Here is a 17,247-nt window from a genome sequence, read left to right on the forward strand (position 1 = left end):
ACCTGGCTAATTTTTTGTATTTTTAGTAGAGATGGGGTTTCACCATGTTGGTCAGGCTGGTCTCGAACTCCTGACCTCAAGTGATCCACCTGCCTTGGCCTCCCAAAGTGCTGGGATTACAGACATGAGCCGCTGCACCCGGCCAGTCAATAATAATTCAATTGTATATTTCCAAATAATAAAAAGAGTATAATTGCATTGTTCGTAACACAAAGGATAAATGCTTGAGGTGATAGATATCCCATTTAGCCTGATGTGATTATGCATTGCATGCCTGTATCAAAATATCTCATGTAACCCACAAATATGTACACCTACTATGTACCCACAAAAATTAAAAAAAATCTTATTGTGAACCCCCCAAATCTTATCAGAAGTTCCTCAGACTTTTTTGTTGTTGTTGTTGTTGTTGTTATTGTTGAGACAAAGTCTCACTCTGTTGCCTAGGCTGGAGTGCAGTGGCAAGATCTTGGCTCACTGCAACCTCTGACTCCCAGATTCAAATGATTCTCCTGCCTGAGCCCTGCTGGTAGCTGGGATTACAGGCACACACCACCATGCCCGGCTAATTTGTATATTTTTAGTAGTGACGGGGTTTCGCCATGTTGGCCAGGCTGGTCTCAAACTCCTGACCTCAGGTGATCCACCTGCCTCAGCTTCCCAAAGCACTGGGACTACAGGCATGAGACACTGCACCCAGTCAAGTTCCTCAGACTTGATGTACTGATTAGTGTGTAACCTACCAACACTAAAAAAAAACTAATTTATTTCTAAATTATTAATATAAAGTTTTACTGATTTGTTTCTAAATCATAAAGTTTTACTGACTATCTTACATATAAAACAATTCCTGACTTTGGAACTGCAATGTTACCTCATTTAAGAGTGGAAAATGTCAGCCCTACAATCCAGTTGGTAATGCTCGTCTTCTCTGTCATTCAGTCAAATCAGAATTACTTTGTTAGAAGAAAAATATTCATTTTTTACCTCAAATAAATGTGTTAGTTTTTTTTTTTTTTTTTGAGATGGAGTCTCGCTCTGTTGCCCAGGCTGGAGTGCAGTGGCACAATCTCGGCTCACTGCAACCTCCGCCTCCCGGGTTCAAGCGATTCTCCTGCCTCAGCCTCCCGAGTAGCTGGGACTACAGGCGCCTGCCACCACACCTGGCTAATTTTTGTATTTTTAGTAGAGACGGGGTTTCACCATATTGGCCAGGCTGGTCTCGAACTCCTGACCTTGTGATCTGCTCGCCTCAGCCTCTCGAAGCGCTGGGATTACAGGCATGAGCCACTGTGCCCGGCCGTGTTAGTATTTATTTCAAGGAATGTGATTGTAACCAATAGGAAATAAATAAATCTTATAAATCAGGTTACTAAAACCTATCATCAGGATTAAAATTATATAGGTCTAATTAGGTTATCACTTTTATTTTATTAAAAACAAGGTAGAACATCAATGTACTGTTTCTCACTGCTTTTTTCTTGTTTGTTTGTTTGTTTGTTTTCTGAGATGGGCCTGGCCAAATTATACATTATTTTTGAAGCAATGAGTATATGATAAATGCATGATTTCCCTGGTAAATTGTGCATATGTGTATGTGTAAGTGATTCAAATTCTGGTGTGGCCAGGCATGATAGCCCATGCCTGTAATCCCAGCATTTTAGGAGGCCAAGGCAGGCAGATAGCTTGAGCTCAGGAGTTGGAGACCAGCCTGGGCAACATGGCAAAACTCTGTCTCTTCAAAAAAATTAGCTGGGCATGGTGATGCATGCCTGTAGTTCCAGCTATGTGAGAGGCTAAAGTGGTAGGATCACCTGGGCCTGGGGAGGTCGAGGCTGCAGTGATCCATGATCACACCACTGTACTCCGGCCTGGGCAACAGGGTGAGACCTTGTCTCAAAAACAAGCGAACAACAACAAAAAAAATCCCACCAAATTCTAGTGTTTGGTTTTTGAAAAAAATTAAATAAAAATCAAGTCGAAAAACTATAAGCAACTCCATTCTTTTCTTTTCTTTTCTTTTTTTGAGACGGAGTTTTGCTCTTGCCCAGGCTAGAGTGCAATGGCGCAGTCTCCACTCACTGCAACCTCCGCCTCCTGGGTTCAAGCAGTTCTCCTGCCTCAGCCTCACAAGTGGCTGGGATCACAGGCATGTGACACCACGCCTGGCTAATTTTTGTATTTTTAGTAGAGACAGGGTTTCACCATCTTGGCTAGGCTGGTCTCGAACTCCTGACTTTGTGATCCACCTGCCTCAGCCTCCCAAAGTGATGGGATTACAGGCACGAGCCACTGCGCCCAGCCTAACTCCATTATTTTCATCAGGTAATATTTTCCAATGTATTTAATAAAAGATAAAGATATTTACTGCTAAAAACTAATCAACAGAAGATAGAAAATATTTAACAATTTTTAAGATACATAAGAATTTACTGTAATAATAAATATTTTGTGACATGATTTGTTTAGAATGATTTTAACTACCTTATTGAATAATGAACAACAAACTGAAAGAAATCACATAAAAGTTTCATCTGGATACTTTACCCAATGTACCTGGGAAGATTTAGTAGTCCCATTAAAACATTTCAATTATATTTAAAAGAATAACTATACTCCTTTTCATTCCAGGAATGCACATTTAAAGACTTGGCTTATGTTAAACATATGTAGAGAGACATTTTTAGCATCTAGAACTGAATTTCTTACCCATACTGTCTCTGCTCACTCTCGAGTGATTCTCTAATAAGAGGTAAGCATTCTAGGGCAAGTCAAGGGATGGAAGAGGCAAAATTGTTGAACAAAAATTGTAATTTCTCCCACCACCCTGCTCTTATTTATCTGAATTCAGATCCTGGGGGCAGAGTGCCCAGGTTTTAACTTAGTTTCACTCTTTTTCTCATATATATATATGTGGTTTTCACGAATAAACCATACACAGCTTCTTTTATTATTTATGCCTAGTTTGCACATACACTAATTTTTATTAGTGTTGAATGTTATTTGACATTGAAGTTGACAAGAGAGACCTTTTCATTAACAGTTTCATGATTTTTTAGTTTTAATAGTTTAATAGTTTTCTTTTTTTGAATAGTATAAAATCAAAATTTGATTTTCCCTTTAGAGCTCTTTTTGTTTAAAGATCTGTAGTTGCTGGGTGCGGTGGCTCACGCCTGTTATCCCAGCACTTTGGAAGGCCAAGGCGGGTGGATCACCTGAGGTTGGGAGTTCGAGACCAGCTTGACCAACATGGAGAAACCCTGTCTCTACTAAAAATACAAAATTAGCCAGGCATGGGCGCGTGCCTATAATCCCAGCTACTCAGGAGGCTGAGGCAGGAGAATCGGTTGAACCTGGGAGGCGGAGGTTGCGGTGAGCTGAGATCACACCATTGCACTCCAGCCTGGGCAACAAGAGCAAAACTTCATCTCAAAAAATAAAAAATAAAAAAAGATCTGTAGTCACTGTGTGGCCTTGTTTAATTTCCTATATTGAGGCCATTGCAGAGCACTTTTTAAAGGATCAAACTGCCTATACTTGGAAAATGGCTCAAAAGATGCTAATTGTCTGGATGCAGTGGCTCACACCTATAATCCCAGCACTTTGGGAGGCTGACGCAAGAGACTGCTTGAGCTCAGGAGTCTGAAACTAGCCTGGGCAACATAACAAGACCCTGTCTCTATTTTATTTTTTTTTAATTTTATAAAAAAATATTAATTTATCAGTGTGATGAAATACCAAGCAATCAACAGAACTTGCAATGTCAAAGACAAACCATGTGGAGATGTGTATAATAGCATTTTAGGTACAAAAGCTAGAACATTGATTTCAACAAGTCAGAGTCTGTTTTGGTTTCAAGGTAAACTGGAAAAATTTGATGTGTTAGGTGGGAGATATACGAGGACTGTGTTTTTCTTAAATTTTCTTCAATGTGGTTAAAATATGGATTGTACAAAAAGAGTATACAGTCTGTCAAGAGCAGTGGTCATTGTTAATGAGTAAACTAAAGCACTCTTTGCAAATTAATTAGTAAATAAAAGGTCTTTCAAAGGGCAAAGAACTTAAAATTATAAAAGGGGGGTTTAGTTATAGAAAAACCTATGTGGCAAAATGCTGCCAAAGACACGGGTAAATTTAGGAAGAACAGAGTCATAATTATTCCTGAAGAGGGCATTCTGAAGGAAAAAGCCCTAAAACATCTCTCTAGGGGGTAACTTCAAGAAAGGCCAAAGTGGCCAGGCACAGTGGCTCATGCTTGTAATCCCAGCACTTTGGGAGGCTGAAGTGGGTGGATCACGTGAGGTCAGGAGTTCGAGACCAGCCTGGCCAACATGGCGAAACCCTGTCTCTACTAAAAACCAAAAATTAGCTGTCTGTGGTGTTGTGCACTTGCAATTCCAGCTATTCAGGAGACTGCAGCAGGAGAACCACTTGAACCTGGGAAGTGAAGGTTGCAGTGAGCCAAGATTGTGCCACTGCACTCCAGCTTGGGTGACAGAGCAAGTCTCTGTCAAAAAAAAAAAAAAAAAAAGCCAAAGTAACAGGCTCCTGGGGCAGAAAATGAATCTGCAGAATGCAGGTCCAAGGACCTGATCCTGTTGATAAGCTTAAATGTTTTGACATTCCTTCTCATAGTGAGAAAACCAGCCAATGCTGGTGCAATGGGAAATATAGTAGGTATAAATTCAACAACCACAAATCAAATGTGTGCAAAACTCTATTTTTGAACCTGAGTAAGGAAACCTGAACAGGAAAGGTGAATGGTTCTTACTTGTTCAGACCACTTGGAGTCTACCCCTGTTCTGGCACCTCACTGGGATACGCTAGTCAGTGAGGCTGACCTCAGACTCTGCTGCCTGATAGCCTTCCTCAGGCACAGGCACTCTATGGCTCAGGTCATGTTGGTCCTGATGTCACGTTGAGTCTAGTGCCATGGGGGATAGAGTACAACTGTGGTGGGAACCCCCTGTTGGATATAGCACCATATTAGTGGTGGCACCATGTTGGAGGAACACCATGTTGGCTAGAGAACCATGTTGGCAGGGGTGACAAGTTGGAAGGAGGATGTTGGTCGGCTATTACTGAATGCTCCACAGGCTCTCTAATGGCAGCTCCAGGGAATCTAGGACGAGCTGCCCACTCTGGCACTTCTGACACCACCGCCAAAACTGTGGACCTTTATTGCATACACCATCCTCTGAAGTTCAAACCCTAAAAGAGAGTATGACTAGAGCCTCTGACTTCTTTTCTCCTCCTTCTTCCAAAAAAAAAAAATCACCCAACATCCCACTCTCCAGAGATAACTACTGATAATATTTGCAGAGTGATATTTTTTATTTCTTGTGCATATATATTTGAGTGAAATGGAACACAATATACATAATGTTTTATTATATATTTTGCTTAATAATATGTCTATCTTATTTTCAATAGCTTATTTTCATTTATACTCTTCCATAGTATAAATGTGCAACTCATTTTGGGTTGCACCCTCCACATTTTGGGTGCTAACAATTTTTTTTTTTAGAGTCTTTCTTTGTTGCTCAGGCTGGAGTGCAGTGGTACAATCTTGGCTCGTTGCAACTCCACCTCCCAGGTTCAAGCGATTCTCCTGCCTCAGCCTTCGGAGTAGCTAGGATTAGAGGCATCTACCACCATGCCTGGCTGGTGTTGAACTCCTTACCTCAAGTGATCTGCCCACCTTGGCCTCATAAAGTCCTGGGATTACAGGCATGAACCACCGTGCCTGGCCCAGAGTCCAATCTTAAAATAAGGTTTGGCATAAGAATTTGCCCTTAGATTATTGGTTTGCCCCTTTTTTTTTTTTAATTTTTTGAGACAGGGTCTCACTGTTTCACCCAGCTGTAACACCCAGCTAATTTTTTAAAATTTTTAGTAGAGATGGGGTTTTACCATGTTGGCCAGGCTGGTCTCGAACTCCTGGCGTCAAGTGATCCGCCTGCCTCGGCCTCCCAAAGTGCTGGGATTACAGGTGTGAGCCACCGTGCCCTGCCAGAGATTGGTCTTAAAATGCCATGACAGTCAGCATTAATTGGAGAGAGATAATATTGGCCCAAATGCTGCCTCTTCAAATCCAAAATCCATTTTGGGGAGTGGAGAGGGAGACTAACATTGGTTGTATGTGTGCATGCATGTATATGTATGTGCGTGTGTGTGTGTGTGTGTACAAGCTAATCACCTATCAAACATAATGCTGGGTACATTCGCATCTTTATTTTCATAGTTATTGTTACTGTCATGGCTGTTTCAATTGGTTGAGGACCTGCTGTGCACTTCACATCATTCCACAAAGCCCTACGATGATCATGGTTCTATACACAAGGAAAGGAAGGCAGAGAAATTAGACAACTTACTCAATGTCAAATGTCAGTAAGATACAGAATCCCAATCTAAACTCAGGTGTCTCTGGCCCAAAGCCTGTGATCTGTCCCTATTTTGTATTGCTTCATAAAAGTGCAATCCACTGACCAACAATCAAGCCCAGACCGATACTCCCTGGGCCCAGCTAGTGTGGACCAGGTGGCTTGGAACTTCCCTGCAGTGCCAGAGGAAATAGTAATAGAGGTATCTGAGCTCTTTGGATTAAAGATAATGGAACATAGGAGGGACTCTCCAGAGCTTTTTGTCCTACCTTGAATCTCAGACCTTTAGAAAGAAACTTTGGGTGCTATACTGATTCAATTGTATCCTTTTCATTACACTTTTATAATATATATTATTAAAAATACAGGCCAGGTGCAGTGGCTCATGCCTATAATACCAGCACTTTGGGAGGCCAAGGCAGGAGGATCACTTGAGCCCAGGAGTTCAAGACCAACCTGGGCAATATAGTGAGAACTTGTCTATAGAAAGTTAAAAAAAAAAAATTAGCCAGGATTTTTAGTGGTATGATTGCTTGAGCCCATTAAAAAAAATTAAAGCTGTTAAAATAATGTTATATATATCAAGCATATATTCTTTTTTATGCTTCTTTTTTGTTTTCTTATTTTTACTTTTCTCCTCAAATTCCATTTACATATATATATATAGACAGGGTCTCACTCTGTTGTCAGGTTGGAGTGCCACCATGCCCAGGTAATTTTTTATTTTATTTTTATAGACATGGGATTTTGCCATGTTGCCCAGGCTGGTCTCGAACTTCTGAGCTCAAGCAATCCTCCTACCTCAGCCACTCAAAGTGCCAGTATTACAGTCATGAGTCACTGTGCCTAGCCTAAGTATTTTAAGATGTTATCATTTCATTGACAAGCCCACAAACAATATATCAACTATTTTTTTCTTTGGCTCCATTCGTGTATGTGTGAATTTGTGTGTTTATGCTGGGAAGTCCTGGGAAAGTTCCATTTAGTGGAAAACATGCCCAGAGGAGTTGTTCTACCCAAAGGGGAGAAAGTTGAGATAATAATCCACTGATTTATTGGTTGAGGGTTGCTCCTAAAGGTGTCGTTAACTCCCTGGCATTTGGAACTACCCTGAAGCAGATGAACACCTATGTAGACAAAGCCTTTATGTGGAAAGTTGCAGATGCTTTCACTAGGAAGCCATTAGCAGTAATGGCAAGTGCAAGGGACTGTGTCAAGGCATGACAGCATCTGCTACAGAATGTGACATTTAAAGCCGGGCGTGGTGGCTCATGCCTATAATCCCAGCATTTTGGGAGGCTGATGCAGGCAGACCACTCGAGGTCAGGAGTTTGAGACCAGCCTGGCCAACATGGTGAAAAACCCCGTCTCTACTAAAAAAAAAACAAAAAACAAAAAAAACAAAAAAAAAATTAGCTGGGCGTGGTGGTGCGCGCCTGTAATCCCAGCTACTTGGAGGCTGAGGTGTGAGAATCGCTTGAACCCAGGAGGCAGAGGTTGCAGTGAACAGAGATCGCACCACTGCACTCCAGCCTGTCAAGAGAGTGAAACTCTGTCTCAAAAAAGGGCCGGGCATGGTGATTCACGCCTGTAATCCCAGCACTTTGGGAGGCCGAGGCAGGCGGATCACGAGGTCAGGTGTTTGAGACCAGCCTGGCCAAGAGACCAGCCTGGCCAATATAGTGAAACCCCATCTCTACTAAAAATACAAAAGTTTGCTGGGTGTGGTGGCACGTGCCTGTAATCCCAGCTACTCGGAAGGCTGAGGCAGGAGAATCGCTTGAAGCTGGGAGGCGGAGGTTGCAGTGAGCCAAGATTGTACCATTGCACTCCAGCCTGGGAGACACAGCGAGACTCCGACTCAAAAAAAAAAAAGTGACATTTAAGTAAGGACTTAGGAAAGTGAATCATGTGGACATGCAGGGAAAGAATGTTTTAGGCAGAGGAAACAGCCATTGCAAAGGCCTGGAAGCAGGAGCTGTCTGTCTGGCATGTTGGGAGGAAAAGTAAGGAAGCCCATGTGGCTGGAGTAGAGTGAGCAAGGGGACAGTAGACGAGACAAGAGTAGAGAAATCATAGAAGTCACGATTATATAGGATCTTGTGGGATGTTTTAAGGACTTGGGTTTCACTCTGAGCAAAATAGGAAACCATTAAAAATTTGAGAAGAGGTGTAATGTGATCTAACATATTTCAGAAGGTCAACCAGGGCTAGACCTGGTGGCTTGTAATCCTACCTACTCTGGAGGCTGACATGGGAGGATTGTTTGAACCCAGGAGTTCGAGGATGCAGTGAGCTAGGATCATGCCACTGCTCTCCAGCATGAGAAAGAAAAAAAAAAGGTTCAGCCAGGCTGCTGTTCTGGAAATAGCAAAAGGAGAAGCCAGGAGACAGGAAGCTGTTGCAATATCCAGGCAAGAAGTGGTGAGAAGTGGTCAGATTTTGAATATAGGAGGAAGGTAAAGCCTACTGAATTTCTGGATAGATTCAGTGTGAGGTCTGAGAGATGAGCGGAATGAAGTACAAAACTAAGGATTTTAGCCTGAGCAATTAGGCTAAGGAAGGTTATGGGTAAAGTATGTTTAGGGAGACAATTAGACATTCGGTTTTCTAGCTCACCTCTTCACCAGTGATGAAGCCTTCAGGGTGCCATCTTTATTCAGGCAGTCCCATTTCCAGCTTCCTATATGGCATGAACTGAAGTCTTATTTCTCATACTTATGTAGACATTTAAACTTCAAAAGTAACAATCCGCTCACATACCTTCTCCTGGTCCCTAGAAGACATAGCCAGTTCACACGCTGACCACTCAGGTTTTCAGTTCCTCCTTTATGTTCAGCTCCTGACAGTTCCCTTTCTTGCTTGCAAATCTTACTTTGTACAGTCGTCCCTTGGTATACATGTGGGATTGGCTCCAGGGCCCCTTCCATATGCCAAAACCCACACATAAGTCCTGCACTCAGCCCTGCGGAACCTGCACATACAAAAAGTTGACTCTCCACATATGCAGATTTTGCATCCCTTGAATACTGTATTTTCAATCCACCTTTGGTTGAAAAAATCCCATGTATAAGTAGACTTGTGCATTTCAAACCCGTGTTGTTCAAGGGTCAACTGTATTTCTTTTCTCTTTTTCTTTTTTTTTGAGACAGAATCTCTGTTCCCCAGGCTGGAGTGCGGCAGCATGATCTCAGCTCACTGCAGCCTCCACCTCCCAGGTTCAAGCAATTCTTGTGTCTCAGCCTCCCAAGTAGCTGGGATTACAGGTGTGCACCACCACACCCGGCTAATTTTTGTATTTTTAGTAGAGACGGGTTTTTGCCATGTTTGCCAGGCTGGTCTCAAACTCCTGGCCTCAAGTGATCTACCTGCCTCAGCTTCCCAAAGTGCTGGGATTACAGGCATGAACCACCGCATGTGGCCTCAAGGGTCAACTGTATTTAAAAGAATGTTATACTTTAGTCAGCACCTCTATTTGTAGCAGGAATGTTTTCAGATTATCTCACCTGTCACATTGTTGCAACTGGAAGTCCCTCCAGGGGTGACTTGGATGGCAAATTAACTCAGCAGGAACTATTTTCTGGAATGACAGACCCATCTGAATGAACACAACACCCCTACCTTCCTGCCATATTGGAAGCATCGACTCATGGAAGCATCAGTCAGGGGAAGAGAAAGGAGCTGGAGGAGGGAGAGGGCAGAGCCCTCAAGGCAATCCTATCACTTTCTTCAACAAAATCCATGTCCATCTGCTGATGGGCTGAAGAGCAGAATCACAGGGTTTTTGATTGGATAGATACTATCCAGTTCAACCTTCAACCAGGTGCAACCTCCTTGCCAGACAGCCTACTGCTGCAGGGCCCTCACTAATGACTTCATGCCAGGACTGCTCTCATTTTAAGCCTCTTCTTATTTTGAGATAACAATCTTGGCCAGGAGAGGTGGCTCATACCTGTAATCCCTTGGCACTTTGGGAGGCTGAGGTGGGAGGATCGTTTGAGCCCAGAAGTTTCAAGACCATTCTTGACAACATAGTGAGACTCCATCTCCAGAAAAAATTTAAAAAACTAGCCAGGCATGGTGGTGCGCACCTGTAGTCCCAGCTACTCAGGAGGCTGGGGTGGGAGGATTGAGCCCAGGAGGTTGAGGCTGCAAGGAGCTGTGATGGCACCACTGCACTCCAGCCTGGATGACAGAGTGACACCCTGTCTCAAAAACAACAACAACAACAACAAAACCTTTGGGAAAAATGTTTGCTACTCATTCAGCCCACATCCACATCCTCTTGCTTTCCCTTCTACCTGGCAGCCCCTCATGGCCTCTGTCACATTTCTCTTCCTCTTCAGGTAAGCAGACCTAGTTCCTTCCATCTTTCCTCATACAAAGTGGTCCCAGAGCTAGATATCACCCACCAGAAGTGATGTATTTTTCTCTCACAGCTTCCCAAGACAGGACTGCCAGGTGAGCAGAACCTCCTCTCCCACTGTTGGAAGAATAACAGAAACCTCAAGGGCCTGATGAGGGTGTCAGATGGGGGAGCACCCACAGAGTGCCAGGCCAAGGCCTTGACCCATAAGAACAGAAGGGGGGGTGAGATACAATTCCAAGGAAACACTGAAACTTTTCACTCAGTGGAGACTTGGTTTACCAACCCAGGGGCGTATCAGTCAGCCTGGAAGGCCCCAGAGGGCCTGAGTTTGTTCTCTGAGCAAAGTAGTGAACTCTTTCCCTTTGGTGCCACCACCAAGGGCCCAAGCTGCAGCCTGGTAACTTGATAGAGAGTGGTATCTTCTCTCTTCCCTGCTCAGCCTTGACAGTGATCCCAGTTCCTATTCAGGGTAAATCGTTCACTTTCACTTCTGCTCAGTGCAGCCTACACAGAGAGAGAAAGCCTCCCTACACAGGGAGGCACCCTGGCGCCTGGTGGCCGTGCATGCTGCGTAGGGAAGGCCGTGGTGTTCTGGAAACACGCAGAGGATGTGTCTCCCAGAAGCTGCTCATTTATTCCCTGGTACATGGAGCCAGCTCTGCCTCATCCCTTTCTGGTCTCTGTGGCTAGACCTTATCCTCCCCTGGTTGCCAAATGAAGGAGGGCCTCCTCCTGTCTTCTTCACTGGCTCAGAAACACAGAAAAGATTGAGAGAACTTGAGAGAACTTAGGGTCTGAGGGAGCTGTGAGAAGCAGAGCTCCTCAGACCAAGCTCACCACCCCCACCCTAGGATGTCTATCCAGGAAAGGGGCTGACCAGTGTGACAAAGGCCTGCCAGGAGGAGCCTGGCTGAGCTACTTTTCTGCCTTCCTACTTGAGACTCAGTTCTGACCTCACACATACATAGAGAATATGTCCTTTCAGACAGGAAATAAGACAAAGTTCTCAGATGAGCACTGAAAGTCCAAACTAGAAAGTTATTTTATCCTGTCCCTGCATATAAGACAGGGAATTAAAACCCAAAGTGCTCTGTGGAGATGAGCAAGGTTGTCCTTGGAGGATGCTCCTCCCAACATGCAGGCCATATGTGTTCTCTGTGCTGGGTCCCAGCATTGGAGTAGAGGGGCTGCAGCTCTGGGCCAGGTGGTTGAGCAGCTCCACTACAGTAGGTCGGAGTTGCTGGTCTTGTCCTTTAAGGTACTGGCGATGAGGTTCTATTTTCTATGTGCCTGCTGGAGGCCCATCGTGGTTTTCAAGTAATTATGCTGGACACAGAGGGAAGAGAAAACAGGAACTTACTAGGAGGGATAGACATAGCAGGGACTCAGACCAGGCCACTCACATTCACCCTATCATTCCTCCTGCAAACATCATGGGTTGTGGACAAGGATTCCTTCTGAGTAGCCCCAATTCTCTGAGAAATAACATTCCATTCAAACTCTTTCATTCTTTTATCCTAAAGAAAGTGTGTAAAACTATTTTAAAACAGTCTGGCAGGCATATTTGAAAGGAGGCATGTAGGTTTCAAGGGCATTCTTGGGAATTTCTGATAGGGAATAGGTTCAGAAAGAAAAGAAGAGGGTTCTATCTCCAGAGGAGTTAGGGGCCAGGTATTCAGAAGGGCCCTCTCTTTGCCACTGCAATCAATCAGATGTTCACAAATTATACCTTTTTAATGCATCACTAGGCTCTTAGAAAGCAGGTGAAAACTGTAGGCTGAAACAGAAACAGTGGGCTGTAAGCCAGCAAACGCTAAAACTAGCTTGGAACATGGAATCTTAGGTTCCCCACAAAGTAGGAGTCTGAATTGAAGCTCCCATATTAAACTGGAATTCTTGAAGAGGGTTAAAATGGTCCTGGGTTGGTAATGCCCCATGGGTAACTGCAGAAAGCAAGTGCAAACCTTTTCAGGGGGAAAATAATTTCTATTTATGTGTTCAGGTCTCCTTGAGCTTAAGTTCAATCAAACACAAGCTCGCAACACAAACACACACACATACACACGCCACTGTCAAGACACCATGAGACTCAGTAAAACAGGAAACAGATTTTGACCATGAAAAATCTGATCTATATGTTTCCTATATGAAAATATATATTTAAATAACTAAAACATAGAATCGAAAGAACATGGAATGGTTCGAGTATAACATTTGCATAAAAAGTCTGTGCATGGGCATATCTTAAACATTAAAAATGGCCAACACAGAGAATTCTAGAGATTGGGGAATGAGAGAATAGAATTTTGACCTGTAGAAATACAGGACTCCTCTGCTTAATGATTTAGAATTTTTTTTTTTTTTTGAGATGGAGTCTCGCTCTGTCACCCAGGCCGGAGTACAGTGGCACAATCTCGGCTCACTACAACCTCTGCCTCCTGGGTTCAAGCGATTCTCCTGCCTCAGCCTCCTGAGTAGCTGTGATTACACGTGTGCACCACCATCCCCGGCTAGTTTTTGTGTTTTTAGTAAAGACAGGGTTTTACCATGTTGGCCAGGCTGGTCTTGAACTCCTCACCTTAAGTGATCCACCCACCTCAGTCTCCCAAAGTGCTGGGATTACAGGCGTGAGCCACCGTGACTGGTGAGCTGCACATTTTAAATGGGCGAATTGTATGGTATGCAAATTCTATCTCAAAGCCTTTTAAAAAGCATAAAATAAGAATTTATTTAAAATAACTAGCTGGGCATAGGGGCTCACGCCCATGATCCCTGCACTTTGGGAAGCTGAGGTGAGAGGATTGCTTGAGCCCAGGATATCAAGACTGCAGTGAGCTATGATCGTGTCACTGCACTCCCTCCAGCTTGGGTGACAGAGCAAGACCTTGTCAAAAAAAAAAAAAAAAAAAGGCTGGGTGCAGTGGCTCATGCCTGTAATCCCAGCACTTTGGAAGGCCCAGGCAGGAGGATCCCTTGAGTCTAGGAACTGAAGACCAGCCTGAGCAACATAGGGAGACCCAGTCTCTATTTTTAAAAAATTGTTTTTAATTAAAAAGAAAAAGAATGCCAGGCACGATGGCTCATGCCTGTAATCTCAGCACTTTGGAAGGCCGAGGCGGGCAGATCACCTGAGGTCGGGAGTTCGAGACCAGCCTGACCAACAGGAAAAACCCCATCTCTACTAAAAATACAAAATTAGCCGGTAGTGGTGGCGCATGCCTATAATACCAGCTACTCGGGAGGCCGAGGAAGGAGAATCGCCTAAACCTGGGAGGCAGAGGTTGCAGTGAGCCAAGATCACACCATTGCACTCCAGCCTAGGTGACAGAGGAAGACTCCATCTTAGGGGGGGGGGGAAAAAAGAAGTTACCCAGGCTGGGCACAGTGGCTCATGCCTCTAATCCCAGCACTTTGGGAAGCCAAGGCGGGTGGATCACGAGGTCAGGAGTTCGAGACCAGCCTGGCCAACACGGTGAAACCCTGTCTGTATTAAAAATACAAAAATTAGCCAGGCATGGTGGCACATGCCTATAATCCCAGCTACTTGGGAGGCTGAGGCAGGAGAATCGCTTACAACCCAGGGGGCAGAGGCTGCCGTGAGCCGAGATTGCGCCACTTCACTCCAGCCGGGGTGAAAGAGGAAAACTCCATCTAAAAAAAAAAGTTACCTAAATTACAGCATAGAGAAATGAGGAGCTGGAAGAAACATAAGATATTTTAAGAGATACAGAGGACAGAATGAAATAAAATACATCTAATCAGAGTCCTGGGAATGAGAATAGAAAGAAAAGGGAGGCAGTATGCAAAAAGATAACGGTTCCAATATTCCTTTAACGATTGAGAAAAAAAAACACACACTCAATGAATAGGAACAGAAAAGAACGTCTTCAACCTAATAAAGAGCAGGTTCTAAGGTAAAGCCTCTAAGTGTGCTACCCCAAGTGTGGTCCTGGACTAGCAGCATGGACATCATCTGGGAGTTTATTCAAAATATAGAATCTCAGGCTCCATCAGTATCTACTTTTTTTTTTTTTCTTTTTTTTATACAGAGAGTTTCTCTTCGTTGCCCAGGCTGGAGTGCAGTGGTGCAAGGTTGGCTCACTGCAACCTCCACCTCCCTGGTTTAAGCAATTCTCACACCTCAGCCTCCCAAGTAGCTGGGATTACAGGCGTGCACAGGCATGCACCACCATGGCTGGCTAATTTTTGTATTTTTAGTAGAGATGGGGTTTCACCACAATGGCCAGGCTGGTCTCGAACTCCTGGCCTCAAGTGATCTGCCCGCCTCAGCCTCCCAAAGTACTGGGATTATAGGCACGAGCTATTGTTACCGGCCATCTGCATTCTAAAAAGACCCCTGGTGATTTGTGTGCACAGCACAGGATGGGACGTGCTGCTCTATGGGACCTTCAGAATCCATGTAAGAGACCCCTATGCCTAAGCCTCTCTGGATGGGCTTCAGCTCCTCACAGCCATCAGGTAAGTGAAGATGTCAGCTTAATCCTAAACGTAAAGAGTGAATTCAACTGGGGGAAATGATGACACAAAATCCAGAAACTAAGAAAAAGAATACCGATAAACTCGTGCTATGGTCTGAATATCAGTGTCTCCCCAAAATTCATATGTTGAAAGCTAACCCCCATGGTGATGCTATGAAGAGGTGAGGCCTTTGAGAGGTGACAGGTCTTGAAGGCTCTACCCTCAGGGATGGGATTAGTGCCCTATAAAAGGGGCCTGAGGGAGCTCGTTAGTTTATTGCACCTCTGCTGTGTGAGGATACAACTAGAAGGCACCACCTCTGAAGCGGAGGGCAAACCCTTACTAGCCCATATCTGCTGATGCCTTGATGTTATACTTGCCAGCTTCCAGAACTGTGAGCAATACATTTCTGCTGTTTTTTTTGTTTTGTTTTGTTTTGTTTTACGGAGTCTCACTCTGTCACCCAGGCTGGAGTGCAGTGGTGCGATCTCAGCTCACCGCAACCTCCACCTCCCGGGTTCAAGCAATTCTCCTGCCTCAGCCTCCCGAGTAGCTGGAACTACAGGCATGTGTCACCACACCCGGCTAATTTTTGTATTTTTAGTAGAGACGAGGTTTCACCATGTTGGCCAGGCTGGTCTCGAACTCCTGACCTCAGGTGATCCACTCATCTCAGCCTCCCAAAGTGCTGGGATTACAGGCGTGAGCCACCGCGCCCAGCCCATTTCTGCTGTTTATAAATTCCCCAGTCTAAGGTATTTTGTTGCAGCAGCCTAAATGGACTAAGCTTGATTTCTTAAAAATAACAAAATACCTACAAAAAACCATAAGGAAAGTCGGCCGGGCATGCTGGCTCACACCTGTAATCCCAGCACTTTGGGAGGCCGAGGCGGGTGGATCAAGAGGTCAGGAGATCGAGACCATCCTGGCTAACACGATGAAACCCCGTGTCTACTAAAAATACAAAAAATTAGCTGGGCGTGGTGGTGGGCGCCTGTAGTCCCAGCTACTCAGGAGGCTGAGGCAGGAGAATGGCGTGAACCCGGGAGGCGGAGTTGCAGTGAGCCGAGATCACGCCACTGCATTCCAGGTTGGGCGACAGAGCGAGACTCCATCTCAAAAAAAAAAAAAAAAAAAAAAAAAAACCATAAGGAAAGTCAAAAGACAAATGACAAACAGGAAAAAATAGTTGTAAATCATATCACAAAGAGCTAATTTCTTGATCAGGTGCAGTGGCTCATATCTGTAATCCCAGCACTTTGGGAGGCCAAGGTGGGTGGATCACCTGAGGTCAGGAGTTCGAGACCAGCCTGGCCAATATGGTGAAACCCTGCCTCTACTTAAAATACAAAAAAATTAGCTGAGTGTGGTTGCGGGTGCCTGTAGTCCCAGTTATTCAGGAGGCTGAGGCAGGAGAATAGTTTGAGCCCAGAGGCAGAAGTTGCAGTGAGCCAAGACTGTGCCACTGCATTCCAGCCTGGGCGACAGAGTGAGACTCTGTCTCAAAAAAAAAAAAAAAAAAAAAAAGTTCCTAAAAATTAATAAGAAAAAACCGGCCAGGTACAATGGCTCATGCCTGTAATCCCAGCACTTTGGGAGGCCAGGGCAGGCGGATCACTTGAGCCTAGGTGTTTGAGACCAGCCTGGGCAACAAGGCAAAACCCCATCTCTACCAAAAAAAAAAAAAATTAGCTGGGCATGTGGTGTATGCCTATAGTCCCAGCTACTCGGGAGGCTGAGGTGGGAGGATCACTTCAATCTGTGAGGTCAAGGCTGTAATGAGCCATGATCATGCCACTGCACTCTAGCCTGGGCAACAGAGCACAACACTGTCTCAAAAGAAAAGAAAAGAAAAAAAAAAGACACAGAAGCACCTATAGGTTGACACAGCATGATCTTCAGGATGTGTTGCTAAGTAGAAAAAGCAAGATGCAGAAAACTGAGGGGAAGCCAGGCACGATGGCTCACGCCTGTAATCCCAGCACTTTGGGAGGCCGAGGCAGGTGGATCACCTGA

General features: G+C 44.5%; 1 protein-coding gene and 1 long non-coding RNA gene across 7 annotated transcripts in view; one reads left to right on the forward strand and one right to left on the reverse strand.

Annotated features, from left to right (window-relative positions):
- Nucleotides 1-17,247, forward strand: part of LOC109026268 (uncharacterized) — a 74,785-nt gene that overhangs the window by 44,979 nt on the left and 12,559 nt on the right. Inside the window, exon 5 of the long non-coding RNA XR_010132810.1 lies at nt 15,130-15,231. This is a non-coding gene — a long non-coding RNA (uncharacterized lncRNA). The remainder of the gene's footprint in view (nt 1-15,129; nt 15,232-17,247) is intronic.
- Nucleotides 11,771-17,247, reverse strand: part of KIF9 (kinesin family member 9) — a 51,578-nt gene continuing 46,101 nt past the window's right edge. For all 6 annotated transcript variants that reach the window (XM_004034044.5, XM_031009883.3, XM_063703743.1 and 3 more), the window contains one exon: nt 11,771-12,078. In XM_004034044.5, coding sequence (XP_004034092.3) covers nt 12,028-12,078 — 51 coding nt within the window. In that variant the 3' untranslated portion in view covers nt 11,771-12,027. The remainder of the gene's footprint in view (nt 12,079-17,247) is intronic.

The sequence above is a fragment of the Gorilla gorilla genome, chromosome 2 (genome assembly GCF_029281585.2).
Source record: "Gorilla gorilla gorilla isolate KB3781 chromosome 2, NHGRI_mGorGor1-v2.1_pri, whole genome shotgun sequence".
Classification (NCBI taxonomy): Eukaryota; Metazoa; Chordata; class Mammalia; order Primates; family Hominidae; genus Gorilla; species Gorilla gorilla.